Raw genomic sequence first — 24,250 nt, 5'->3', positions numbered from 1 at the left:
CTGGGGCAGGGCTGCCATGGGAGAGCAGAGGAGGCCGAGGGAGGAGCGCCGGTCACCGTTGACGTAGAGGCTGTCCTTGTCCAGGCTGTAGGGGCCCAGCTGGGTGATGCCTCTGGTCTTGTTGCTCACTTGGTGGTACAGCCCCACCCTGTCCAGAGGCGCAGCCGAGGGCTCCTTGCTGTAGCTGCACACGGCGTCCACCCGGGTCTCGTCCCTGTGGCTGCCCCGCCTGCAAAACACAGAGACCTCCCTCAGAAATCCTCCTCTGAACATTCTGCCTTATAGGCTGATTTTTGGTGCTTTCATAGCCATTTCTAAGTAGAAATGCCAGGTCTGCCTTCCCAAAGCGTGTGTGTGTTTGGTGGCCAGATAGTGCTCTTCATCTCCACTAATGCTCTGGGATTAAGGAGAGTGCCTGGAAGGATTTAAAAATATTCTAGAGTTTACTAAATAATTTTAGCCTACACCGTACCAAGATGAGAACATGGGCTTTGAGGGAGAGCTATAAGAGGGAGTGGCATCAGGGAGAACATCCTGCAGCAGGACAGCATTAGTGAGTAGGGCCTGCCTCCGTAAAAGATGAGAACATGAGTGTTCTCCCACCCAGGCCCAGACATGTTATGTGTGCCTGGACCCTTAAAAGGGACACTGGGGTGCAATCCATACCTGAAGTCAGTTGTTTCACATCCTTGGAAAACAGGGCCAATGCTGCTTTCCTTCAGCAGGCGGTCCAGCTGCCAAGGAAAGAGGTTTCCCAGTTAAGGCATGGCCACCACTGCACTGCTTCCAAGCTGATGAGATCAATGACGTCAAGTAGATAGCTCAGTGGTGGCCCACCTACCAGCATGTTCATAACCCTTTTTGTAGCTCTGAACTTGGCCGAGTCAGGATTCTCCAGGTCAGAAGTGTAGGGGAGGTTGGTGATGGTGAAGTTGACGGTGAAACGCTCAAGGGCAGCAGCTGTCGTTGTTGGTGGCTGGCTGGGAGCTGGAAGAAGCACAGATGGGGAATGACAAGGGGCAAGGACTTGGTTGTTACAGCCCTGGCTGGACAATTGCAGAAGCTTCCTGTCAGCCCTGCTCCCCAACAGGAAGGATGAGAGGATCCCCACTTGTCCCCAGGGTTTCAAGCACCAGGCCCAAGACTCCTCTGCCCTAAGGAAGAGCCCAGAGAGGCACTTGCTGCCTTCAGACCCCATCCCAGTGCTGCGAGGTACTCACTGGTCAGCACTGGCTGCTCGTTGTAGCCTGGGAAAAGAGAGAGACAGAGGGTCAGGAGCTGGAGCTGGGCAAGGGGCAGCTCTGGGGCAGGGCTGCCATGGGAGAGCAGAGGAGGCCGAGGCAGGAGCGCCGGTCACCGTTGACGTAGAGGCTGTCCTTGTCCAGGCTGTAGGGGCCCAGCTGGGTGATGCCTCTGGTCTTGTTGCTCACTTGGTGGTACAGCCCCACCCTGTCCAGCGGCGCAGCCGAGGGCTCCTTGCTGTAGCTGCACACGGCGTCCACCCGGGTCTCGTCCCTGTGGCTGCCAGGCCTGCAAAACACAGAGACCTCCTTGAGCCTCCTCTTCTGCCTCTTTTCCTCTCAAAGCTGAGCTTGAAAGTGCCTTGGGGTCATTTTGGTGTTGGAATGCAAGCTTTGCCTGCCCACAATTCCAGTGTGTTTTCTTGGTGTCTGGACACTCTTCTCCAGCTTCAATATCAGTCTGTACATGGTCATGAAAGAGAGGGCCTAGAAGGACTTCTGAGTCAACTCAGGACTGGGCCTTCATCACCAGAATAGGAGAGCGTAGCAAGTGACGGGGAGACATGAGAGAGAAGTACAACAGGAAGAAAAATCGGGGAAGGACAGAGAATGTCCTTGCTCCATAAAAGAGGAGAACATGACCATGACTGGTTCTCTTATGTATGTGAGGGCACTGCAGAGGAGCACTGGAGGGCCACTCATACCTGAAATCTGTTGTCTCACATCCATGGAAGGCGGGGCCAATGCTGCTTTCCTTCATGAGGCTGTCAAGCTGCCAAGGGAAGAGTTTTCCCAGTCAGGGCATGGCAATCTCACTGCGCACTCTCCAAGTACAGAGAGCCCATGGATGGCACGAAACTTTCCCAGTGCTGGTGGACGTACCAGAGTCTTCATAATGCTCTGAGTATCTCTGAACTTGGCTGAGTCAGGATTCTCCAGGTCAGAAGTGTAGGGGAGGTTGGTGATGGTGAAGTTGACGGTGAAACGCTCAAGGGCAGCAGCTGTCGTTGTTGGTGGCTGGGTGGGAGCTGGAAGAAGCACAGATGGGGAATGACAAGGGGCAAGGACTTGGTTGTTACAGCCCTGGCTGGACAATTGCAGAAGCTTCCTGTCAGCCCTGCTCCCCAACAGGAAGGATGAGAGGATCCCCACTTGTCCCCAGGGTTTCAAGCACCAGGCCCAAGACTCCTCTGCCCTAAGGAAGAGCCCAGAGAGGCACTTGCTGCCTTCAGATCCCATCCCTGTGCTGCGAGGTACTCACTGGTCAGCACTGGCTGCTCGTTGTAGCCTGGGAAAAGAGAGAGACAGAGGGTCAGGAGCTGGAGATGGGCAAGGGGCAGCTCTGGGGCAGGGCTGCCATGGGAGAGCAGAGGAGGCCGAGGGAGGAGCGCCGGTCACCGTTGACGTAGAGGCTGTCCTTGTCCAGGCTGTAGGGGCCCAGCTGGGTGATGCCTCTGGTCTTGTTGCTCACTTGGTGGTACAGCCCCACCCTGTCCAGAGGCGCAGCCGAGGGCTCCTTGCTGTAGCTGCACACGGCGTCCACCCGGGTCTCGTCCCTGTGGCTGCCCCGCCTGCAAAACACAGAGACCTCCCTCAGAAATCCTCCTCTGAACATTCTGCCTTCAGGGGTGGGTGTTGGTCCTGCCAATGCCATTTCTGAGTTGGAGTGCAAGCTCTGCCTTTCCAAAACATGGCTGTTTGTTTTTTGGTTCCTGCTCTCCATCTTTACTCATGCCCCAGGCCCTTTTCAAGAACAAATAATCAAGGCCAGACCAGAAGCCCCCTCAAGGATAGACCCTGAGCACCTTGAGATGAGATTATAGGATTTGAGGAGAGTGTCTAAGAAGGTTGGAAATCAGAGAGAAGAGCTTTGGGCAGGAAAGCATTACTGAGAAGATCCAGCCCCCAGAAAAAGGAGAACTTGAGCATGATGATCCATTTATGAGCAAGGGCCCTGCAAAGGGACGCTGGAGTGGAAACCATACCTGAAGTCTGCTGCTTCACATCCATGGAAAACAGGGCCAATGCTGCTTTCCTTCAGCAGGCGGTCCAGCTGCCAGCAAACGGGAGATGCCAGTTAAGCCATGACCTCCAAGGAGATGAGCTCAGTGAGGGCAAGGATATGGCTCAGTACTGGTCCACTTACCAGCATGTTCATAACCCTTTTTGTAGCTCTGAACTTGGCCGAGTCAGGATTCTCCAGGTCAGAAGTGTAGGGGAGGTTGGTGATGGTGAAGTTGACGGTGAAACGCTCAAGGGCAGCAGCTGTCGTTGTTGGTGGCTGGGTGGGAGCTGGGAGAAGCACAGATGGGGAATGACAAGGGGCAAAATCTTGCTTGTTACAGCCCTGGCTGGACAATTGCAGAAGCTTCCTGTCAGCCCTGCTCCCCAACAGGAAGGATGAGAGGATCCCCACTTGTCCCCAGGGTTTCAAGCACCAGGCCCAAGACTCCTCTGCCCTAAGGAAGAGCCCAGAGAGGCACTTGCTGCCTTCAGACCCCATCCCTGTGCTGCGAGGTACTCACTGGTCAGCACTGGCTGCTCGTTGTAGCCTGGGAAAAGAGAGAGACAGAGGGTCAGGAGCTGGAGCTGGGCAAGGGGCAGCTCTGGGGCAGGGCTGCCATGGGAGAGCAGAGGAGGCCGAGGGAGGAGCGCCGGTCACCGTTGACGTAGAGGCTGTCCTTGTCCAGGCTGTAGGGGCCCAGCTGGGTGATGCCTCTGGTCTTGTTGCTCACTTGGTGGTACAGCCCCACCCTGTCCAGAGGCGCAGCCGAGGGCTCCTTGCTGTAGCTGCACACGGCGTCCACCCGGGTCTCGTCCCTGTGGCTGCCAGGCCTGCAAAACACGGAGACCTCCTTGAGCCTCCTCTTCTGCCTCTTTTCCTCTCAAAGCTGGGCTTGAAAGTGCCTTGGGGTCATTTTGGTGTTGGAATGCAAGCTTTGCCTGCCCAAAATTCCAGTGTGTTTTCTTGGTGTCTGGACATTCTTCTCCAGCTTCAATATCAGTCTAGTCTGTACATGGTCATGAAAGAGAGGGCCTGGAAGGACTTCTGAGTCAACTCAGGACTGGGCCTTCATCACCAGAATAGGAGAGCGTAGCAAGTGACGGGGAGACATGAGAGAGAAGTACAACAGGAAGAAAAATCGGGGAAGGACAGAGAATGTCCTTGCTCCATAAAAGAGGAGAACATGACCATGACTGGTTCTCTTATGTATGTGAGGGCACTGCAGAGGAGCACTGGAGGGCCACTCATACCAGAAATCTGTTGTCTCACATCCATGGAAGGCGGGGCCAATGCTGCTTTCCTTCATGAGGCTGTCAAGCTGCCAAGGGAAGAGTTTTCCCAGTCAGGGCATGGCAATCTCACTGCGCACTCTCCAAGTACAGAGAGCCCATGGATGGCAAGAAACTTTCCCAGTGCTGGTGGACGTACCAGAGTCTTCATAATGCTCTGAGTATCTCTGAACTTGGCCGAGTCAGGATTCTCCAGGTCAGAAGTGTAGGGGAGGTTGGTGACGGTGAAGTTGACGGTGAAACGCTCAAGGGCAGCAGCTGTCGTTGTTGGTGGCTGGCTGGGAGCTGGAAGAAGCACAGATGGGGAATGACAAGGGGCAAGGACTTGGTTGTTACAGCCCTGGCTGGACAATTGCAGAAGCTTCCTGTCAGCCCTGCTCCCCAACGGGAAGGATGAGAGGATCCCCACTTGTCCCCAGGGTTTCAAGCACCAGGCCCAAGAGTCCTCTGCCCTAAGGAAGAGCCCAGAGAGGCACTTGCTGCCTTCAGACCCCATCCCTGTGCTGCGAGGTACTCACTGGTCAGCACTGGCTGCTCGTTGTAGCCTGGGAAAAGAGAGAGACAGAGGGTCAGGAGCTGGAGCTGGGCAAGGGGCAGCTCTGGGGCAGGGCTGCCATGGGAGAGCAGAGGAGGCCGAGGGAGGAGCGCCGGTCACCGTTGACGTAGAGGCTGTCCTTGTCCAGGCTGTAGGGGCCCAGCTGGGTGATGCCTCTGGTCTTGTTGCTCACTTGGTGGTACAGCCCCACCCTGTCCAGCGGCGCAGCCGAGGGCTCCTTGCTGTAGCTGCACACGGCGTCCACCCGGGTCTCGTCCCTGTGGCTGCCAGGCCTGCAAAACACAGAGACCTCCCTCAGAAATCCTCCTCTGAACATTCTGCCTTCAGGGGTGGGTGTTGGTCCTGCCAATGCCATTTCTGAGTTGGAGTGCAAGCTCTGCCTTTCCAAAACATGGCTGTTTGTTTTTTGGTTCCTGCTCTCCATCTTTACTCATGCCCCAGGTCCTTTTCAGGAACAAGTAATCAAGGCCAGACCAGAAGCCCTCTCAAGGTTAGACCCTAAGCACCTTGAGATGAGATTATAGGATTTGAGGAGAGTGTCTAAGAAGGTTGGAAATCAGAGAGAAGAGCTTTGGGCAGGAGAACATTACTGAGAAGATCCAGCCTCCAGAAAAAGGAGAACTTGAGCATGATGAGCCATTTATGAGCAAGGGCCCTGCAAAGGGACGCTGGAGTGGAAACCATACCTGAAGTCTGCTGCTTCACATCCATGGAAAACAGGGCCAATGCTGCTTTCCTTCAGCAGGCGGTCCAGCTGCCAGCAAACGGGAGATGCCAGTTAAGCCATGACCTCCAAGGAGATGAGCTCAGTGAGGGCAAGGATATGGCTCAGTACTGGTCCACTTACCAGCATGTTCATAACCCTTTTTGTAGCTCTGAACTTGGCCGAGTCAGGATTCTCCAGGTCAGAAGTGTAGGGGAGGTTGGTGATGGTGAAGTTGACGGTGAAACGCTCAAGGGCAGCAGCTGTCGTTGTTGGTGGCTGGCTGGGAGCTGGAAGAAGCACAGATGGGGAATGACAAGGGGCAAGGACTTGGTTGTTACAGCCCTGGCTGGACAATTGCAGAAGCTTCCTGTCAGCCCTGCTCCCCAATGGGAAGGATGAGAGGATCCCCACTTGTCCCCAGGGTTTCAAGCACCAGGCCCAAGAGTCCTCTGCCCTAAGGAAGAGCCCAGAGAGGCACTTGCTGCCTTCAGACCCCATCCCAGTGCTGCGAGGTACTCACTGGTCAGAACTGGCTGCTCGTTGTAGCCTGGGAAAAGAGAGAGACAGAGGGTCAGGAGCTGGAGCTGGGCAAGGGGCAGCTCTGGGGCAGGGCTGCCATGGGAGAGCAGAGGAGGCCGAGGGAGGAGCGCCGGTCACCGTTGACGTAGAGGCTGTCCTTGTCCAGGCTGTAGGGGCCCAGCTGGGTGATGCCTCTGGTCTTGTTGCTCACTTGGTGGTACAGCCCCACCCTGTCCAGAGGCGCAGCCGAGGGCTCCTTGCTGTAGCTGCACACGGCGTCCACCCGGGTCTCGTCCCTGTGGCTGCCAGGCCTGCAAAACACAGAGACCTCCCTCAGAAATCCTCCTCTTAACATTCTGCCTTAAGGCTGGGACTTGGTGCTTTCATAGCCATTTCTAAGTAGAAATGCCAGGTCTGCCTTCCCAAAGCGTCTGTGTGTTTGGTGGCCAGATAGTGCTCTTCATCTCCACTAATGCTCTGGGATTAAGGAGAGTGCCTGGAAGGATTTAAAAATATTCTAGAGTTTACTAAATAATTTTAGCCTACACCATACCAAGATGAGAACATGGGCTTTGAGGGAGAGCTATAAGAGGAAGTGGCATCATGGAGAACATCCTGCAGCAGGACAGCATTAGTGAGAAGGGCCTGCCTCCGTAAAAAATGAGAACATGAGTGTTCTCCCACCCAGGCCCAGACAGGTTATGTGTGCCTGGACCCTTCAAAGGGACACTGGGGTGCAATCCATACCTGAAGTCAGTTGTTTCACATCCTTGGAAAACAGGGCCAATGCTGCTTTCCTTCAGCAGGCGGTCCAGCTGCCAAGGAAAGAGGTTTCCCAGTTAAGGCATGGCCACCACTGCACTGCTTCCAAGGTGATGAGATCAATGACATCAAGTAGATAGTTCAGTGGTGGCCCACCTACCATCATGTTCATAACCCTTTTTGTAGCTCTGAACTTGGCCGAGTCAGGATTCTCCAGGTCAGAAGTGTAGGGGAGGTTGGTGATGGTGAAGTTGACGGTGAAACGCTCAAGGGCAGCAGCTGTCGTTGTTGGTGGCTGGCTGGGAGCTGGAAGAAGCACAGATGGGGAATGACAGGGGGCAAACTCTTGGTTGTTACAGCCCTGGCTGGACAATTGCAGAAGCTTCCTGTCAGCCCTGCTCCCCAATGGGAAGGATGAGAGGATCCCCACTTGTCCCCAGGGTTTCAAGCACCAGGCCCAAGACTCCTCTGCCCTAAGGAAGGGCCCAGAGAGGCACTTGCTGCCTTCAGACCCCATCCCAGTTCTGCGAGGTACTCACTGGTCAGCACTGGCTGCTCGTTGTAGCCTGGGAAAAGAGAGAGACAGAGGGTCAGGAGCTGGAGCTGGGCAAGGGGCAGCTCTGGGGCAGGGCTGCCATGGGAGAGCAGAGGAGGCCGAGGGAGGAGCGCCGGTCACCGTTGACGTAGAGGCTGTCCTTGTCCAGGCTGTAGGGGCCCAGCTGGGTGATGCCTCTGGTCTTGTTGCTCACTTGGTGGTACAGCCCCACCCTGTCCAGCGGCGCAGCCGAGGGCTCCTTGCTGTAGCTGCACACGGCGTCCACCCGGGTCTCGTCCCTGTGGCTGCCAGGCCTGCAAAACACAGAGACCTCCTTGAGCCTCCTCTTCTGCCTCTTTTCCTCTCAAAGCTGGGCTTGAAAGTGCCTTGGGGTCATTTTGGTGTTGGAATGCAAGCTTTGCCTGCCCAAAATTCCAGTGTGTTTTCTTGGTGTCTGGACACTCTTCTCCAGCTTCAATATCAGTCTGTACATGGTCATGAAAGAGAGGGCCTAGAAGGACTTCTGAGTCAACTCAGGACTGGGCCTTCATCACCAGAATAGGAGAGCGTAGCAAGTGACGGGGAGACATGAGAGAGAAGTACAACAGGAAGAAAAATCGGGGAAGGACAGAGAATGTCCTTGCTCCATAAAAGAGGAGAATATGACCATGACTGGTTCTCTTATGTATGTGAGGGCACTGCAGAGGAACACAGGAGGGCCACTCATACCTGAAATCTGTTGTCTCACATCCATGGAAGGCGGGGCCAATGCTGCTTTCCTTCATGAGGCTGTCAAGCTGCCAAGGGAAGAGTTTTCCCAGTCAGGGCATGGCAATCTCACTGCGCACTCTCCAAGTACAGAGAGCCCATGGATGGCAAGAAACTTTCCCAGTGCTGGTGGACGTACCAGAGTCTTCATAATGCTCTGAGTATCTCTGAACTTGGCCGAGTCAGGATTCTCCAGGTCAGAAGTGTAGGGGAGGTTGGTGATGGTGAAGTTGACGGTGAAACGCTCAAGGGCAGCAGCTGTCGTTGTTGGTGGCTGGCTGGGAGCTGGAAGAAGCACAGATGGGGAATGACAGGGGGCAAACTCTTGGTTGTTACAGCCCTGGCTGGACAATTGCAGAAGCTTCCTGTCAGCCCTGCTCCCCAATGGGAAGGATGAGAGGATCCCCACTTGTCCCCAGGGTTTCAAGCACCAGGCCCAAGACTCCTCTGCCCTAAGGAAGGGCCCAGAGAGGCACTTGCTGCCTTCAGACCCCATCCCAGTTCTGCGAGGTACTCACTGGTCAGCACTGGCTGCTCGTTGTAGCCTGGGAAAAGAGAGAGACAGAGGGTCAGGAGCTGGAGCTGGGCAAGGGGCAGCTCTGGGGCAGGGCTGCCATGGGAGAGCAGAGGAGGCCGAGGGAGGAGCGCCGGTCACCGTTGACGTAGAGGCTGTCCTTGTCCAGGCTGTAGGGGCCCAGCTGGGTGATGCCTCTGGTCTTGTTGCTCACTTGGTGGTACAGCCCCACCCTGTCCAGCGGCGCAGCCGAGGGCTCCTTGCTGTAGCTGCACACGGCATCCACCCGGGTCTCGTCCCTGTGGCTGCCAGGCCTGCAAAACACAGAGACCTCCTTGAGCCTCCTCTTCTGCCTCTTTTCCTCTCAAAGCTGGGCTTGAAAGTGCCTTGGGGTCATTTTGGTGTTGGAATGCAAGCTTTGCCTGCCCAAAATTCCAGTGTGTTTTCTTGGTGTCTGGACACTCTTCTCCAGCTTCAATATCAGTCTGTACATGGTCATGAAAGAGAGGGCCTAGAAGGACTTCTGAGTCAACTCAGGACTGGGCCTTCATCACCAGAATAGGAGAGCGTAGCAAGTGACGGGGAGACATGAGAGAGAAGTACAACAGGAAGAAAAATCGGGGAAGGACAGAGAATGTCCTTGCTCCATAAAAGAGGAGAATATGACCATGACTGGTTCTCTTATGTATGTGAGGGCACTGCAGAGGAACACAGGAGGGCCACTCATACCTGAAATCTGTTGTCTCACATCCATGGAAGGCGGGGCCAATGCTGCTTTCCTTCATGAGGCTGTCAAGCTGCCAAGGGAAGAGTTTTCCCAGTCAGGGCATGGCAATCTCACTGCGCACTCTCCAAGTACAGAGAGCCCATGGATGGCAAGAAACTTTCCCAGTGCTGGTGGACGTACCAGAGTCTTCATAATGCTCTGAGTATCTCTGAACTTGGCCGAGTCAGGATTCTCCAGGTCAGAAGTGTAGGGGAGGTTGGTGATGGTGAAGTTGACGGTGAAACGCTCAAGGGCAGCAGCTGTCGTTGTTGGTGGCTGGCTGGGAGCTGGAAGAAGCACAGATGGGGAATGACAAGGGGCAAGGACTTGGTTGTTACAGCCCTGGCTGGACAATTGCAGAAGCTTCCTGTCAGCCCTGCTCCCCAATGGGAAGGATGAGAGGATCCCCACTTGTCCCCAGGGTTTCAAGCACCAGGCCCAAGACTCCTCTGCCCTAAGGAAGAGCCCAGAGAGGCACTTGCTGCCTTCAGACCCCATCCCAGTTCTGCGAGGTACTCACTGGTCAGAACTGGCTGCTCGTTGTAGCCTGGGAAAAGAGAGAGACAGAGGGTCAGGAGCTGGAGCTGGGCAAGGGGCAGCTCTGGGGCAGGGCTGCCATGGGAGAGCAGAGGAGGCCGAGGGAGGAGCGCCGGTCACCGTTGACGTAGAGGCTGTCCTTGTCCAGGCTGTAGGGGCCCAGCTGGGTGATGCCTCTGGTCTTGTTGCTCACTTGGTGGTACAGCCCCACCCTGTCCAGCGGCGCAGCCGAGGGCTCCTTGCTGTAGCTGCACACGGCGTCCACCCGGGTCTCGTCCCTGTGGCTGCCAGGCCTGCAAAACACAGAGACCTCCTTGAGCCTCCTCTTCTGCCTCTTTTCCTCTCAAAGCTGGGCTTGAAAGTGCCTTGGGGTCATTTTGGTGTTGGAATGCAAGCTTTGCCTGCCCAAAATTCCAGTGTGTTTTCTTGGTGTCTGGACACTCTTCTCCAGCTTCAATATCAGTCTGTACATGGTCATGAAAGAGAGGGCCTAGAAGGACTTCTGAGTCAACTCAGGACTGGGCCTTCATCACCAGAATAGGAGAGCGTAGCAAGTGACGGGGAGACATGAGAGAGAAGTACAACAGGAAGAAAAATCGGGGAAGGACAGAGAATGTCCTTGCTCCATAAAAGAGGAGAACATGACCATGACTGGTTCTCTTATGTATGTGAGGGCACTGCAGAGGAGCACTGGAGGGCCACTCATACCTGAAATCTGTTGTCTCACATCCATGGAAGGCGGGGCCAATGCTGCTTTCCTTCATGAGGCTGTCAAGCTGCCAAGGGAAGAGTTTTCCCAGTCAGGGCATGGCAATCTCACTGCGCACTCTCCAAGTACAGAGAGCCCATGGATGGCAAGAAACTTTCCCAGTGCTGGTGGACGTACCAGAGTCTTCATAATGCTCTGAGTATCTCTGAACTTGGCCGAGTCAGGATTCTCCAGGTCAGAAGTGTAGGGGAGGTTGGTGATGGTGAAGTTGACGGTGAAACGCTCAAGGGCAGCAGCTGTCGTTGTTGGTGGCTGGCTGGGAGCTGGAAGAAGCACAGATGGGGAATGACAAGGGGCAAGGACTTGGTTGTTACAGCCCTGGCTGGACAATTGCAGAAGCTTCCTGTCAGCCCTGCTCCCCAACAGGAAGGATGAGAGGATCCCCACTTGTCCCCAGGGTTTCAAGCACCAGGCCCAAGACTCCTCTGCCCTAAGGAAGAGCCCAGAGAGGCACTTGCTGCCTTCAGACCCCATCCCTGTGCTGCGAGGTACTCACTGGTCAGAACTGGCTGCTCGTTGTAGCCTGGGAAAAGAGAGAGACAGAGGGTCAGGAGCTGGAGCTGGGCAAGGGGCAGCTCTGGGGCAGGGCTGCCATGGGAGAGCAGAGGAGGCCGAGGGAGGAGCGCCGGTCACCGTTGACGTAGAGGCTGTCCTTGTCCAGGCTGTAGGGGCCCAGCTGGGTGATGCCTCTGGTCTTGTTGCTCACTTGGTGGTACAGCCCCACCCTGTCCAGCGGCGCAGCCGAGGGCTCCTTGCTGTAGCTGCACACGGCGTCCACCCGGGTCTCGTCCCTGTGGCTGCCAGGCCTGCAAAACACAGAGACCTCCTTGAGCCTCCTCTTCTGCCTCTTTTCCTCTCAAAGCTGGGCTTGAAAGTGCCTTGGGGTCATTTTGGTGTTGGAATGCAAGCTTTGCCTGCCCAAAATTCCAGTGTGTTTTCTTGGTGTCTGGACACTCTTCTCCAGCTTCAATATCAGTCTGTACATGGTCATGAAAGAGAGGGCCTAGAAGGACTTCTGAGTCAACTCAGGACTGGGCCTTCATCACCAGAATAGGAGAGCGTAGCAAGTGACGGGGAGACATGAGAGAGAAGTACAACAGGAAGAAAAATCGGGGAAGGACAGAGAATGTCCTTGCTCCATAAAAGAGGAGAACATGACCATGACTGGTTCTCTTATGTATGTGAGGGCACTGCAGAGGAGCACTGGAGGGCCACTCATACCTGAAATCTGTTGTCTCACATCCATGGAAGGCGGGGCCAATGCTGCTTTCCTTCATGAGGCTGTCAAGCTGCCAAGGGAAGAGTTTTCCCAGTCAGGGCATGGCAATCTCACTGCGCACTCTCCAAGTACAGAGAGCCCATGGATGGCAAGAAACTTTCCCAGTGCTGGTGGACGTACCAGAGTCTTCATAATGCTCTGAGTATCTCTGAACTTGGCCGAGTCAGGATTCTCCAGGTCAGAAGTGTAGGGGAGGTTGGTGATGGTGAAGTTGACGGTGAAACGCTCAAGGGCAGCAGCTGTCGTTGTTGGTGGCTGGCTGGGAGCTGGAAGAAGCACAGATGGGGAATGACAAGGGGCAAAGTCTTGGTTGTTACAGCCCTGGCTGGACAATTGCAGAAGCTTCCTGTCAGCCCTGCTCCCCAACAGGAAGGATGAGAGGATCCCCCCTTGTCCCCAGGGTTTCAAGCACCAGGCCCAAGACTCCTCTGCCCTAAGGAAGAGCCCAGAGAGGCACTTGCTGCCTTCAGACCCCATCCCAGTGCTGCGAGGTACTCACTGGTCAGCACTGGCTGCTCGTTGTAGCCTGGGAAAAGAGAGAGACAGAGGGTCAGGAGCTGGAGCTGGGCAAGGGGCAGCTCTGGGGCAGGGCTGCCATGGGAGAGCAGAGGAGGCCGAGGGAGGAGCGCCGGTCACCGTTGACGTAGAGGCTGTCCTTGTCCAGGCTGTAGGGGCCCAGCTGGGTGATGCCTCTGGTCTTGTTGCTCACTTGGTGGTACAGCCCCACCCTGTCCAGAGGCGCAGCCGAGGGCTCCTTGCTGTAGCTGCACACGGCGTCCACCCGGGTCTCGTCCCTGTGGCTGCCCCGCCTGCAAAACACAGAGACCTCCCTCAGAAATCCTCCTCTGAACATTCTGCCTTCAGGGGTGGGTGTTGGTCCTGCCAATGCCATTTCTGAGTTGGAGTGCAAGCTCTGCCTTTCCAAAACAAGGCTGTTTGTTTTTTGGTTCCTGCTCTCCATCTTTACTCATGCCCCAGGTCCTTTTAAGGAACAAGTAATCAAGGCCAGACCAGAAGCCCTCTCAAGGTTAGACCCTAAGCACCTTGAGATGAGATTATAGGATTTGAGGAGAGTGTCTAAGAAGGTTGGAAATCAGAGAGAAGAGCTTTGGGCAGGAGAGCATTACTGAGAAGATCCAGCCTCCAGAAAAAGGAGAACTTGAGCATGATGATCCATTTATGAGCAAGGGCCCTGCAAAGGGACGCTGGAGTGGAAACCATACCTGAAGTCTGCTGCTTCACATCCATGGAAAACAGGGCCAATGCTGCTTTCCTTCAGCAGGCGGTCCAGCTGCCAGCAAACGGGAGATGCCAGTTAAGCCATGACCTCCAAGGAGATGAGCTCAGTGAGGGCAAGGATATGGCTCAGTACTGGTCCACTTACCAGCATGTTCATAACCCTTTTTGTAGCTCTGAACTTGGCCGAGTCAGGATTCTCCAGGTCAGAAGTGTAGGGGAGGTTGGTGATGGTGAAGTTGACGGTGAAACGCTCAAGGGCAGCAGCTGTCATTGTTGATGGCTGGCTGGGAGCTGGAAGAAGCACAGATGGGGAATGACAAGGGGCAAGGACTTGGTTGTTACAGCCCTGGCTGGACAATTGCAGAAGCTTCCTGTCAGCCCTGCTCCCCAACGGGAAGGATGAGAGGATCCCCACTTGTCCCCAGGGTTTCAAGCACCAGGCCCAAGACTCCTCTGCCCTAAGGAAGGGCCCAGAGAGGCACTTGCTGCCTTCAGACCCCATCCCTGTGCTGCGAGGTACTCACTGGTCAGCACTGGCTGCTCGTTGTAGCCTGGGAAAAGAGAGAGACAGAGGGTCAGGGGCTGGAGCTGGGCAAGGGGCAGCTCTGGGGCAGGGCTGCCATGGGAGAGCAGAGGAGGCCGAGGGAGGAGCGCCGGTCACCGTTGACATAGAGGCTGTCCTTGTCCAGGCTGTAGGGGCCCAGCTGGGTGATGCCTCTGGTCTTGTTGCTCACTTGGTGGTACAGCCCCACCCTGTCCAGAGGCGCAGCCGAGGGCTCCTTGCTGTAGCTGCACACGGCGTCCACCCGGGTCTCGTCCCTGTGGCTGCCAGGCCTGCAAAACACAGAGACCTCCCTCAGAAATCCTCCTCTGAACATTCTGACTTAAGGCTGGGACTTGGTGCTTTCATAGCCATTTCTAAGTAGAAATGCCAGGTCTGCCTTCCCAAAGCGTCTGTGTGTTTGGTGGCCAGATAGTGCTCTTCATCTCCACTAATGCTCTGGGATTAAGGAGAGTGCCTGGAAGGATTTAAAAATATTCTAGAGTTTACTAAATAATTTTAGCCTACACCATACCAAGATGAGAACATGGGCTTTGAGGGAGAGCTATAAGAGGAAGTGGCATCATGGAGAACATCCTGCAGCAGGACAGCATTAGTGAGAAGGGCCTGCCTCCGTAATAGATGAGAACATGAGTGTTCTCCCACCCAGGCCCAGACAGGTTATGTGTGCCTGGACCCTTCAAAGGGACACTGGGGTGCAATCCATACCTGAAGTCAGTTGTTTCACATCCTTGGAAAACAGGGCCAATGCTGCTTTCCTTCAGCAGGCGGTCCAGCTGCCAAGGAAAGAGGTTTCCCAGTTAAGGCATGGCCACCACTGCACTGTTTCCAAGGTGATGAGATCAATGACATCAAGTAGATAGCTCAGTGGTGGCCCACCTACCATCATGTTCATAACCCTTTTTGTAGCTCTGAACTTGGCCGAGTCAGGATTCTCCAGGTCAGAAGTGTAGGGGAGGTTGGTGATGGTGAAGTTGACGGTGAAACGCTCAAGGGCAGCAGCTGTCGTTGTTGGTGGCTGGGTGGGAGCTGGAAGAAGCACAGATGGGGAATGACAAGGGGCAAAGTCTTGGTGTTACAGCCCTGGCTGGACAATTGCAGAAGCTTCCTGTCAGCCCTGCTCCCCAACAGGAAGGATGAGAGGATCCCCACTTGTCCCCAGGGTTTCAAGCACCAGGCCCAAGACTCCTCTGCCCTAAGGAAGAGCCCAGAGAGGCACTTGCTGCCTTCAGACCCCATCCCTGTGCTGCGAGGTACTCACTGGTCAGCACTGGCTGCTCGTTGTAGCCTGGGAAAAGAGAGAGACAGAGGGTCAGGAGCTGGAGCTGGGCAAGGGGCAGCTCTGGGGCAGGGCTGCCATGGGAGAGCAGAGGAGGCCGAGGGAGGAGCGCCGGTCACCGTTGACGTAGAGGCTGTCCTTGTCCAGGCTGTAGGGGCCCAGCTGGGTGATGCCTCTGGTCTTGTTGCTCACTTGGTGGTACAGCCCCACCCTGTCCAGAGGCGCAGCCGAGGGCTCCTTGCTGTAGCTGCACACGGCGTCCACCCGGGTCTCGTCCCTGTGGCTGCCAGGCCTGCAAAACACAGAGACCTCCTTGAGCCTCCTCTTCTGCCTCTTTTCCTCTCAAAGCTGGGCTTGAAAGTGCCTTGGGGTCATTTTGGTGTTGGAATGCAAGCTTTGCCTGCCCAAAATTCCAGTGTGTTTTCTTGGTGTCTGGACACTCTTCTCCAGCTTCAATATCAGTCTGTACATGGTCATGAAAGAGAGGGCCTAGAAGGACTTCTGAGTCAACTCAGGACTGGGCCTTCATCACCAGAATAGGAGAGCGTAGCAAGTGACGGGGAGACATGAGAGAGAAGTACAACAGGAAGAAAAATCGGGGAAGGACAGAGAATGTCCTTGCTCCATAAAAGAGGAGAATATGACCATGATTGGTTCTCTTATGTATGTGAGGGCACTGCAGAGGAGCACTGGAGGGCCACTCATACCTGAAATCTGTTGTCTCACATCCATGGAAGGCGGGGCCAATGCTGCTTTCCTTCATGAAGCTGTCAAGCTGCCAAGGGAAGAGTTTTCCCAGTCAGGGCATGGCAATCTCACTGCGCACTCTCCAAGTACAGAGAGCCCATGGATGGCAAGAAACTTTCCCAGTGCTGGTGGACGTACCAGAGTCTTCATAATGCTCTGAGTATCTCTGAACTTGGCCGAGTCAGGATTCTCCAGGTCAGAAGTGTAGGGGAGGTTGGTGATGGTGAAGTTGACGGTGAAACGCTCAAGGGCAGCAGCTGTCGTTGTTGGTGGCTGGCTGGGAGCTGGAAGAAGCACAGATGGGGAATGACAAGGGGCAAGGACTTGGTTGTTACAGCCCTGGCTGGACAATTGCAGAAGCTTCCTGTCAGCCCTGCTCCCCAACAGGAAGGATGAGAGGATCCCCACTTGTCCCCAGGGTTTCAAGCACCAGGCCCAAGACTCCTCTGCCCTAAGGAAGAGCCCAGAGAGGCACTTGCTGCCTTCAGACCCCATCCCTGTGCTGCGAGGTACTCACTGGTCAGCACTGGCTGCTCGTTGTAGCCTGGGAAAAGAGAGAGACAGAGGGTCAGGAGCTGGAGCTGGGCAAGGGGCAGCTCTGGGGCAGGGCTGCCATGGGAGAGCAGAGGAGGCCGAGGGAGGAGCGCCGGTCACCGTTGACATAGAGGCTGTCCTTGTCCAGGCTGTAGGGGCCCAGCTGGGTGATGCCTCTGGTCTTGTTGCTCACTTGGTGGTACAGCCCCACCCTGTCCAGCGGCGCAGCCGAGGGCTCCTTGCTGTAGCTGCACACGGCGTCCACCCGGGTCTCGTCCCTGTGGCTGCCCCGCCTGCAAAACACAGAAACCTCCCTCAGAAAGCCTCCTCTGAACATTCTGCCTTCAGGGGTGGGTGTTGGTCCTGCCAATGCCATTTCTGAGTTGGAGTGCAAGCTCTGCCTTTCCAAAACATGGCTGTTTGTTTTTTGGTTCCTGCTCTCCATCTCTACTCATGCCCCAGGTCCTTTTCAGGAACAAGTAATCAAGGCCAGACCAGAAGCCCCCTCAAGGTTAGACCCTAAGCACCTTGAGATGAGATTATAGGATTTGAGGAGAGTGTCTAAGAAGGTTGGAAATCAGAGAGAAGAGCTTTGGGCAGGAGAGCATTACTGAGAAGATCCAGCCTCCAGAAAAAGGAGAACTTGAGCATGATGATCCATTTATGAGCAAGGGCCCTGCAAAGGGACGCTGGAGTGGAAACCATACCTGAAGTCTGCTGCTTCACATCCATGGAAAACAGGGCCAATGCTGCTTTCCTTCAGCAGGCGGTCCAGCTGCCAGCAAACGGGAGATGCCAGTTAAGCCATGACCTCCAAGGAGATGAGCTCAGTGAGGGCAAGGATATGGCTCAGTACTGGTCCACTTACCAGCATGTTCATAACCCTTTTTGTAGCTCTGAACTTGGCCGAGTCAGGATTCTCCAGGTCAGAAGTGTAGGGGAGGTTGGTGATGGTGAAGTTGACGGTGAAACGCTCAAGGGCAGCAGCTGTCGTTGTTGGTGGCTGGGTGGGAGCTGGAAGAAGCACAGATGGGGAATGACAAGGGGCAAGGACTTGGTTGTTACAGCCCTGGCTGGACAATTGCAGAAGCTTCCTGTCAGCCCTGCTCCCCAACAGGAAGGATGAGAGGATCCCCCCTTGTCCCCAGGGTTTCAAGCACCAGGCCCAAGACTCCTCTGCCCTAAGGAAGAGCCCAGAGAGGCACTTGCTGCCTTCAGACCCCATCCCTGTGCTGCGAGGTACTCACTGGTCAGCACTGGCTGCTCGTTGTAGCCTGGGAAAAGAGAGAGACAGAGGGTCAGGAGCTGGAGCTGGGCAAGGGGCAGCTCTGGGGCAGGGCTGCCATGGGAGAGCAGAGGAGGCCGAGGGAGGAGCGCCGGTCACCGTTGACGTAGAGGCTGTCCTTGTCCAGGCTGTAGGGGCCCAGCTGGGTGATGCCTCTGGTCTTGTTGCTCACTTGGTGGTACAGCCCCACCCTGTCCAGAGGCGCAGCCGAGGGCTCCTTGCTGTAGCTGCACACGGCGTCCACCCGGGTCTCGTCCCTGTGGCTGCCCCGCCTGCAAAACACAGAGACCTCCCTCAGAAATCCTCCTCTGAACATTCTGCCTTCAGGGGTGGGTGTTGGTCCTGCCAATGCCATTTCTGAGTTGGAGTGCAAGCTCTGCCTTTCCAAAACATGGCTGTTTGTTTTTTGGTTCCTGCTCTCCATCTTTACTCATGCCCCAGGCCCTTTTCAGGAACAAGCAATCAAGGCCAGACCAGAAGCCCTCTCAAGGTTAGACCCTAAGCACCTTGAGATGAGATTATAGGATTTGAGGAGAGTGTCTAAGAAGGTTGGAAATCAGAGAGAAGAGCTTTGGGCAGGAGAGCATTACTGAGAAGATCCAGCCTCCAGAAAAAGGAGAACTTGAGCATGATGATCCATTTATGAGCAAGGGCCCTGCAAAGGGACGCTGGAGTGGAAACCATACCTGAAGTCTGCTGCTTCACATCCATGGAAAACAGGGCCAATGCTGCTTTCCTTCAGCAGGCGGTCCAGCTGCCAGCAAACGGGAGATGCCAGTTAAGCCATGACCTCCAAGGAGATGAGCTCAGTGAGGGCAAGGATATGGCTCAGTACTGGTCCACTTACCAGCATGTTCATAACCCTTTTTGTAGCTCTGAACTTGGCCGAGTCAGGATTCTCCAGGTCAGAAGTGTAGGGGAGGTTGGTGATGGTGAAGTTGACGGTGAAACGCTCAAGGGCAGCAGCTGTCGTTGTTGGTGGCTGGCTGGGAGCTGGAAGAAGCACAGATGGGGAATGACAAGGGGCAAGGACTTGGTTGTTACAGCCCTGGCTGGACAATTGCAGAAGCTTCCTGTCAGCCCTGCTCCCCAACAGGAAGGATGAGAGGATCCCCACTTGTCCCCAGGGTTTCAAGCACCAGGCCCAAGACTCCTCTGCCCTAAGGAAGAGCCCAGAGAGGCACTTGCTGCCTTCAGACCCCATCCCTGTGCTGCGAGGTACTCACTGGTCAGCACTGGCTGCTCGTTGTAGCCTGGGAAAAGAGAGAGACGAGAGACAGAGGGTCAGGGGCTGGAGCTGGGCAAGGGGCAGCTCTGGGGCAGGGCTGCCATGGGAGAGCAGAGGAGGCCGAGGGAGGAGCGCCGGTCACCGTTGACGTAGAGGCTGTCCTTGTCCAGGCTGTAGGGGCCCAGCTGGGTGATGCCTCTGGTCTTGTTGCTCACTTGGTGGTACAGCCCCACCCTGTCCAGAGGCGCAGCCGAGGGCTCCTTGCTGTAGCTGCACACGGCGTCCACCCGGGTCTCGTCCCTGTGGCTGCCCCGCCTGCAAAACACAGAGACCTCCCTTAGAAGTCCCACTCTGTATGTTCTCTGTTCATCGCTGGGTCCCAGGCCTTCTTTGCCATTCCTGTGTTGAAATTCATGTTCTGACTTCCCAAAATCTCTCTGTGTCTTATGGTTGGCCCCTTCTGTCCACCTTCACTAATGCCCTCATTTTTTTCCAGAACGGAAGAGGCTTAAAGAACTCAGGGCTCATCATGGGGCTACACCATCTTCAGGGGGATTAAGCCGCAGGCAGTGAGGGGAAGCTCTAAGACACAAGGGCATTATGGAGAGACTACTGCCTTCATAGAAGGGGCACCCCAGATCTTGACCATGATTTGCACCCTCCTCACACCAAGGCACCTGCATAAGGACAATGACCCATACCTGAAATCTGTTGCTTCACATCCTTGGAACGCGGGACCAATGCTGCTTTCCTTCAGCAGGCGGTCCAGCTGCCAAGGAAAGAGGTTTCATAATTAAGCCATGGCCAGCTCCCTGCACTCTCTCCTTGCTGATGAGAGCAGGAGTAAGGCCATGGCCCTGCAGTGATGTTCCACATACCAGGGTGTTCATAACCCTTTTTGTAGCTCTGAACTTGGCCGAGTCAGGATTCTCCAGGTCAGAAGTGTAGGGGAGGTTGGTGATGGTGAAGTTGACGGTGAAACGCTGAAGGGCAGCAGCTGTCGTTGTTGGTGGCTGGGTGGGAGCTGGAAGAAGCACAGATGGGGAATGACAAGGGGCACGAGGTTCAGTGTTCAGCCTCTGGATGGACAATCACAGAGCCCACAGGTCACTCCTGCCAGCCATGGGGTTGCCTATCCATGCCTCTGTTTCTCCTTGTTCTGTATTCAATCATATGGGGGTTTTATTCCTAGATTGAATTATGAATGTGTACTTTTACTTTTAAAATACAGATGTTAAAATTTTTTTCAATTTCTTTTTAACAGATATTAGATATTAATATATAGACATATAGGTCATTATATATCTGGTATGCAATTATCCCAATATTATAGCAATATATTTTTCCAGTGAAATGCTTATTAGTGCAATATTGATAACATTGAATTTGCAACTAAGAAAAACCATCTCCCGGGGGATTTTATGCCTATTAATTGAGGTTGTTAGTGCAGTATAAAAAGGCCATACAGCAGTACAAATAAAAACCGGAATGCTAGCTATAAAAAAAAAAATTAAAATAAACTATACAGAGCATAAAATAGTGAAACTATTATTATAAACAACTGCCAAAATGAAGGAGAAGCACTCTTTAGTCATCATGACCCTTTAAAAAAAACCAAAACAACAAAGGTATATTAATGGTATTATTTTATAGAAAATACAGAACTTACTAGGTCTGAAACCAAGACTGCTATGAGGTATTGTTGTCATTTCCAAACGCACTGTACTGCTGACACCAAGAAAAGATGTGTGAGAAGTCTGTGTAGTAAATGGACCAAAGGTAGAGAAAAGTAGATGGGAAGTCGTCTGTGCAGGAGATGTGCTCGAAATTTCTGCTCTAGAAGGAAGAAGCCTAGAGCTTGTGACAGGTGGAGAGGTCTCTGGCTGAGCTGAAGACGCTAAAGCCGTAGACTTGGGCTCAGATGTGGACTGCGCAGAGGAGGTGATGCCTTCCAGACTGGTGGTGGTGGACACCAAGGTGGACTCAGCGAGGGATGTGCCCAGACCAGCAGCTGAGGAGGTTGTCTCAAGAACACTACTGGTAGGTGTAGTTGTGGTGAAAGTTGAGGAAGTGATCTCCAGAGTAGAGCTCAGAGGAAGACCAGAAGTGGTGGCAGAAGTTGCTCTTGTCCCAGAGGCAGAGGAGGCCGTTTGTGCAAAGCCAGTGGTGGTCTTGGCTCTTATCTTTGTCACAGGGATGGGTACATAGGCAAGAGGCGTTGTTCCAGCAGGGCTGGATTGGATTGGAGTGGTGGCTAAAGTCATGAAGCTGGAGCTTTCGGATGTGGTCGGCAGCACTGTGGAGGTTGTCACGTGTGGAGACGTCTCCGGCCGAGCTGAAGAGACTGAAGCCGTAACCTCAGCTTCAGCTGTGGTCTGCACAGTTGCGGTGGTGCCTTCTGGCCTTGTGGTGCTGGAGACAGTGGTGGACTCAATGCGTGATGTGGTCAGACCAGCACCTGTGGAGGTTGTCTCAAGAATAGTGCTGGTGGTGGGTGTAGTTGTGATGAGGGTTGGGGAAGTGATCTCCAGGGTAGAGCTCAGAAGAAGAGCAGAAGTGGTGGCAGAGGTTGGTCTTGACCCAGGAGAAGAGGACACCATTTGGGCAAGGCCAGTGGTGCTCATGGTTGGTGCCTCTGTAGCTGCAGTGCTGACCTGCTGATGCATGGAACTCTCAGTGGGGCTGGATTGCGTTGTTGTGCTGGCTGAAGTCTCTCGTTTGGAGGTTTGTTCCGCTGTCGAGATGACTGTGGAGGCTGTCTCAAATGGAGACGTCTCTGCTCTGGTGGTAGAGGCTGGAGCAGTAGACTTGGGACACGATGTGGACTGTGCAGCCGTGGTGGAGAATTCCTTTCTCACAGACGTGGGCAAAGTGCTGGGCTCAGAGGTCAACTTTGAGGTAGCAGCAGCAGTAGAAATTGCCTCCAACAGAGTGGTGGTACTTGTAGTTGTACTGAGAGCTGGTGAACTGGTCCCCAGAGAAGAGCTCACAGGAAGGGAAGAGGTGGTAACAGAAGTTGGGCTTGTCCCAGGAGCACTGGATGATGCTTGTGCACGCACCTCAGGGCTCACCGTTGTTGCTGTCCCTTCTCTGGTGGCCTTGTCACGAGTGGATATCACCATAGTGCTGGACTGGATTGGAGAGGTGGCTGAAGTCTTTAGGCTGGAGCTTTTAGCTGTGGTCGACAGGATTGTGGAGGTTGTCACACGTGGAGACATCTCTGGCCAAGATGAAGAGGCTGAAGTTCTGGACTCAGGCTGAGATGTGGTCTGCACAGTCAAGGTGGTGCCCTCTGGACTTGTGGGTGTGGACACAGTGGTGGAAGCAACAATGGATGTTCCCAGAGCAGCAGCTGAGGAGGCTGTCTCTAATAGGCTGCTGGTGGTGGCTCCAGTTGTGGTGAGAGATGGAGGAGTGCTCACACCAGTAGAGCTCCAAGGAAGAGTAAAGCTGGTGGCAGAAGTTGGGCTTGTCCCAGGAGCAGTGGATGATGCTTCTGCACGCACCTCAGGGTTCACCGTTGTTGCTGTCCCTTCTCTGGTGGCCTTGTCACGAGTGGATATCACCGTAGTGCTGGATTGGATTGGAGTGGTGGCTGAAGTCTTTAGGCTGGAGCTTTCGGCTGTGGTCGACAGGATTGTGGAGGTTGTCACACGTGGAGAGCTCTCTGGCCAAGATGAAGAGGCTGAAGTTCTGGACTCAGGCTGAGATGTGGTCTGCACAGTCGAGGTGGTGCCCTCTGGACTTGTGGGTGTGGACACAGTGGTGGAAGCAACAGTGGATGTTGCCACAAGAGCAGCTGAGGAGGCTGTCTCTAATAGGCTGCTGGTGGTGGCTCCAGTTGTGGTGAGAGATGGAGGAGTGCTCTCACCAGTAGAGCTCCTAGGAAGAGTAAAAGTGGTGGCAGAAGTTGGTATAGTCCCAGGAGCTGTGGATGATGCTTCTGCACGCACCTCAGGGGTCACCGTTGTTGCTGTCCCTTCTCTGGTGGCCTTGTCACAAGTGGGTGTCTCAGGCAGCTCAGATTGGATTGGAGTGGTGGCTGAAGTCTTTAGGCTGGAGCTTTCGGCTGTGGTCGACAGGATTGTGGAGGTTGTCACATGTGGAGACGTCCCTGGCCAAGATGAAGAGGCTGAAGTTCTGGACTCAGGCTGAGATGTGGTCTGCACAGTCGAGGTGGTGCCCTCTGGACTTGTGGGTGTGGACACAGTGGTGGAAGCAACAGTGGATGTTCCCAGAGCAGCAGCTGAGGAGGCTGTCTCTAATAGGCTGCTGGTGGTGGCTCCAGTTTTGAGAGATGGAGGAGTGCTCACACCAGTAGAGCTCCGAGGAAGAGTAAAAGTGGTGGTAGAAGTTGGGCTTGTCCCAGGAGCAGTAGATGATGCTTCTGCACGCACCTCAGGGGTCACCGTTGTTGCTGTCCCTTCTCTGGTGGCCTTGTCACGAGTGGATATGACCGTAGTGCTGGATTGGATTGGAGTGGTGGCTGAAGACTTTAGGCTGGAGCTTTCGGCTGTGGTCGACAGGATTGTGGAGGTTGTCACACGTGGAGACGTCTCTGGCCAAGATGAAGAGGCTGAAGAAGAAGCCTCAGGCTGAGATGTGGTCTGCACAGTCGAGGTGGTGCCCTCTGGACTTGTGGGTGTGGACACAGTGGTGGAAGCAACAGTGGATGTTCCCAGAGCAGCAGCTGAGGAGGCTGTCTCTAATAGGCTGCTGGTGGTGGCTCCAGTTGTGGTGAGAGATGGAGGAGTGCTCTCACCAGTAGAGCTCCTAGGAAGAGTAAAAGTGGTGGCAGAAGTTGGTATAGTCCCAGGAGCTGTGGATGATGCTTCTGCACGCACCTCAGGGGTCACCGTTGTTGCTGTCCCTTCTCTGGTGGCCTTGTCACGAGTGGATATCACCGTAGTGCTGGATTGGACTGGAGAGGTGGCTGAAGACATTAGGCTGGAGCTTTCGGCTGTGGTCGACAGGATTGTGGAGGTTGTCACATGTGGAGAGCTCTCTGGCCAAGATGAAGAGGCTGAAGTTCTGGACTCAGGCTGAGATGTGGTCTGCACGGTCGAGGTGGTTCCCTCTGGACTTGTGGGTGTGGACACAGTGGTGGAAGCAACAGTGGATGTTGCCACA

General features: G+C 54.6%; 1 protein-coding gene across 1 annotated transcript in view; it reads right to left on the bottom strand.

Moving 5' to 3' along the window:
* Positions 1-24,250, bottom strand: part of LOC128819531 (mucin-16-like) — a 59,392-nt gene that overhangs the window by 16,411 nt on the left and 18,731 nt on the right. The window contains exons 28-94 of the mRNA XM_053999784.1: positions 23,883-23,893; positions 23,565-23,696; positions 23,434-23,507; positions 22,992-23,189; positions 22,180-22,295; positions 21,078-21,969; positions 19,999-20,144; positions 19,822-19,889; positions 19,263-19,588; positions 19,119-19,145; positions 18,740-18,885; positions 18,579-18,646; positions 17,992-18,164; positions 17,855-17,881; positions 17,476-17,621; positions 17,315-17,382; positions 16,728-16,900; positions 16,591-16,617; positions 16,212-16,357; positions 15,446-15,659; positions 15,309-15,335; positions 14,931-15,076; positions 14,756-14,844; positions 14,147-14,319; positions 14,010-14,036; positions 13,631-13,776; positions 13,470-13,537; positions 12,883-13,055; positions 12,746-12,772; positions 12,367-12,512; positions 12,014-12,256; positions 11,601-11,814; positions 11,464-11,490; positions 11,085-11,230; positions 10,732-10,974; positions 10,254-10,532; positions 10,182-10,197; positions 9,803-9,948; positions 9,625-9,692; positions 9,037-9,209; positions 8,900-8,926; positions 8,521-8,666; positions 8,343-8,410; positions 7,690-7,927; positions 7,618-7,633; positions 7,239-7,384; positions 7,064-7,152; positions 6,455-6,627; positions 6,318-6,344; positions 5,939-6,084; positions 5,778-5,845; positions 5,126-5,363; positions 4,945-4,987; positions 4,675-4,820; positions 3,904-4,117; positions 3,767-3,793; positions 3,388-3,533; positions 3,227-3,294; positions 2,640-2,812; positions 2,503-2,529; positions 2,124-2,269; positions 1,946-2,013; positions 1,358-1,530; positions 1,221-1,247; positions 842-987; positions 667-734; positions 57-229 (exon numbers count right to left, since the gene is read on the bottom strand). Coding sequence (XP_053855759.1) covers positions 57-229; positions 667-734; positions 842-987; positions 1,221-1,247; positions 1,358-1,530; positions 1,946-2,013; positions 2,124-2,269; positions 2,503-2,529; positions 2,640-2,812; positions 3,227-3,294; positions 3,388-3,533; positions 3,767-3,793; positions 3,904-4,117; positions 4,675-4,820; positions 4,945-4,987; positions 5,126-5,363; positions 5,778-5,845; positions 5,939-6,084; positions 6,318-6,344; positions 6,455-6,627; positions 7,064-7,152; positions 7,239-7,384; positions 7,618-7,633; positions 7,690-7,927; positions 8,343-8,410; positions 8,521-8,666; positions 8,900-8,926; positions 9,037-9,209; positions 9,625-9,692; positions 9,803-9,948; positions 10,182-10,197; positions 10,254-10,532; positions 10,732-10,974; positions 11,085-11,230; positions 11,464-11,490; positions 11,601-11,814; positions 12,014-12,256; positions 12,367-12,512; positions 12,746-12,772; positions 12,883-13,055; positions 13,470-13,537; positions 13,631-13,776; positions 14,010-14,036; positions 14,147-14,319; positions 14,756-14,844; positions 14,931-15,076; positions 15,309-15,335; positions 15,446-15,659; positions 16,212-16,357; positions 16,591-16,617; positions 16,728-16,900; positions 17,315-17,382; positions 17,476-17,621; positions 17,855-17,881; positions 17,992-18,164; positions 18,579-18,646; positions 18,740-18,885; positions 19,119-19,145; positions 19,263-19,588; positions 19,822-19,889; positions 19,999-20,144; positions 21,078-21,969; positions 22,180-22,295; positions 22,992-23,189; positions 23,434-23,507; positions 23,565-23,696; positions 23,883-23,893 — 8,782 coding nt within the window. The remainder of the gene's footprint in view (positions 1-56; positions 230-666; positions 735-841; positions 988-1,220; positions 1,248-1,357; positions 1,531-1,945; positions 2,014-2,123; positions 2,270-2,502; positions 2,530-2,639; positions 2,813-3,226; positions 3,295-3,387; positions 3,534-3,766; positions 3,794-3,903; positions 4,118-4,674; positions 4,821-4,944; positions 4,988-5,125; positions 5,364-5,777; positions 5,846-5,938; positions 6,085-6,317; positions 6,345-6,454; positions 6,628-7,063; positions 7,153-7,238; positions 7,385-7,617; positions 7,634-7,689; positions 7,928-8,342; positions 8,411-8,520; positions 8,667-8,899; positions 8,927-9,036; positions 9,210-9,624; positions 9,693-9,802; positions 9,949-10,181; positions 10,198-10,253; positions 10,533-10,731; positions 10,975-11,084; positions 11,231-11,463; positions 11,491-11,600; positions 11,815-12,013; positions 12,257-12,366; positions 12,513-12,745; positions 12,773-12,882; positions 13,056-13,469; positions 13,538-13,630; positions 13,777-14,009; positions 14,037-14,146; positions 14,320-14,755; positions 14,845-14,930; positions 15,077-15,308; positions 15,336-15,445; positions 15,660-16,211; positions 16,358-16,590; positions 16,618-16,727; positions 16,901-17,314; positions 17,383-17,475; positions 17,622-17,854; positions 17,882-17,991; positions 18,165-18,578; positions 18,647-18,739; positions 18,886-19,118; positions 19,146-19,262; positions 19,589-19,821; positions 19,890-19,998; positions 20,145-21,077; positions 21,970-22,179; positions 22,296-22,991; positions 23,190-23,433; positions 23,508-23,564; positions 23,697-23,882; positions 23,894-24,250) is intronic.

This window comes from Vidua macroura, chromosome 26, assembly GCF_024509145.1.
Source record: "Vidua macroura isolate BioBank_ID:100142 chromosome 26, ASM2450914v1, whole genome shotgun sequence".
Classification (NCBI taxonomy): Eukaryota; Metazoa; Chordata; class Aves; order Passeriformes; family Viduidae; genus Vidua; species Vidua macroura.
Note: the sequence above shows the minus strand (reverse complement) of the source record. Positions and strands in the feature narration are given on the sequence as shown.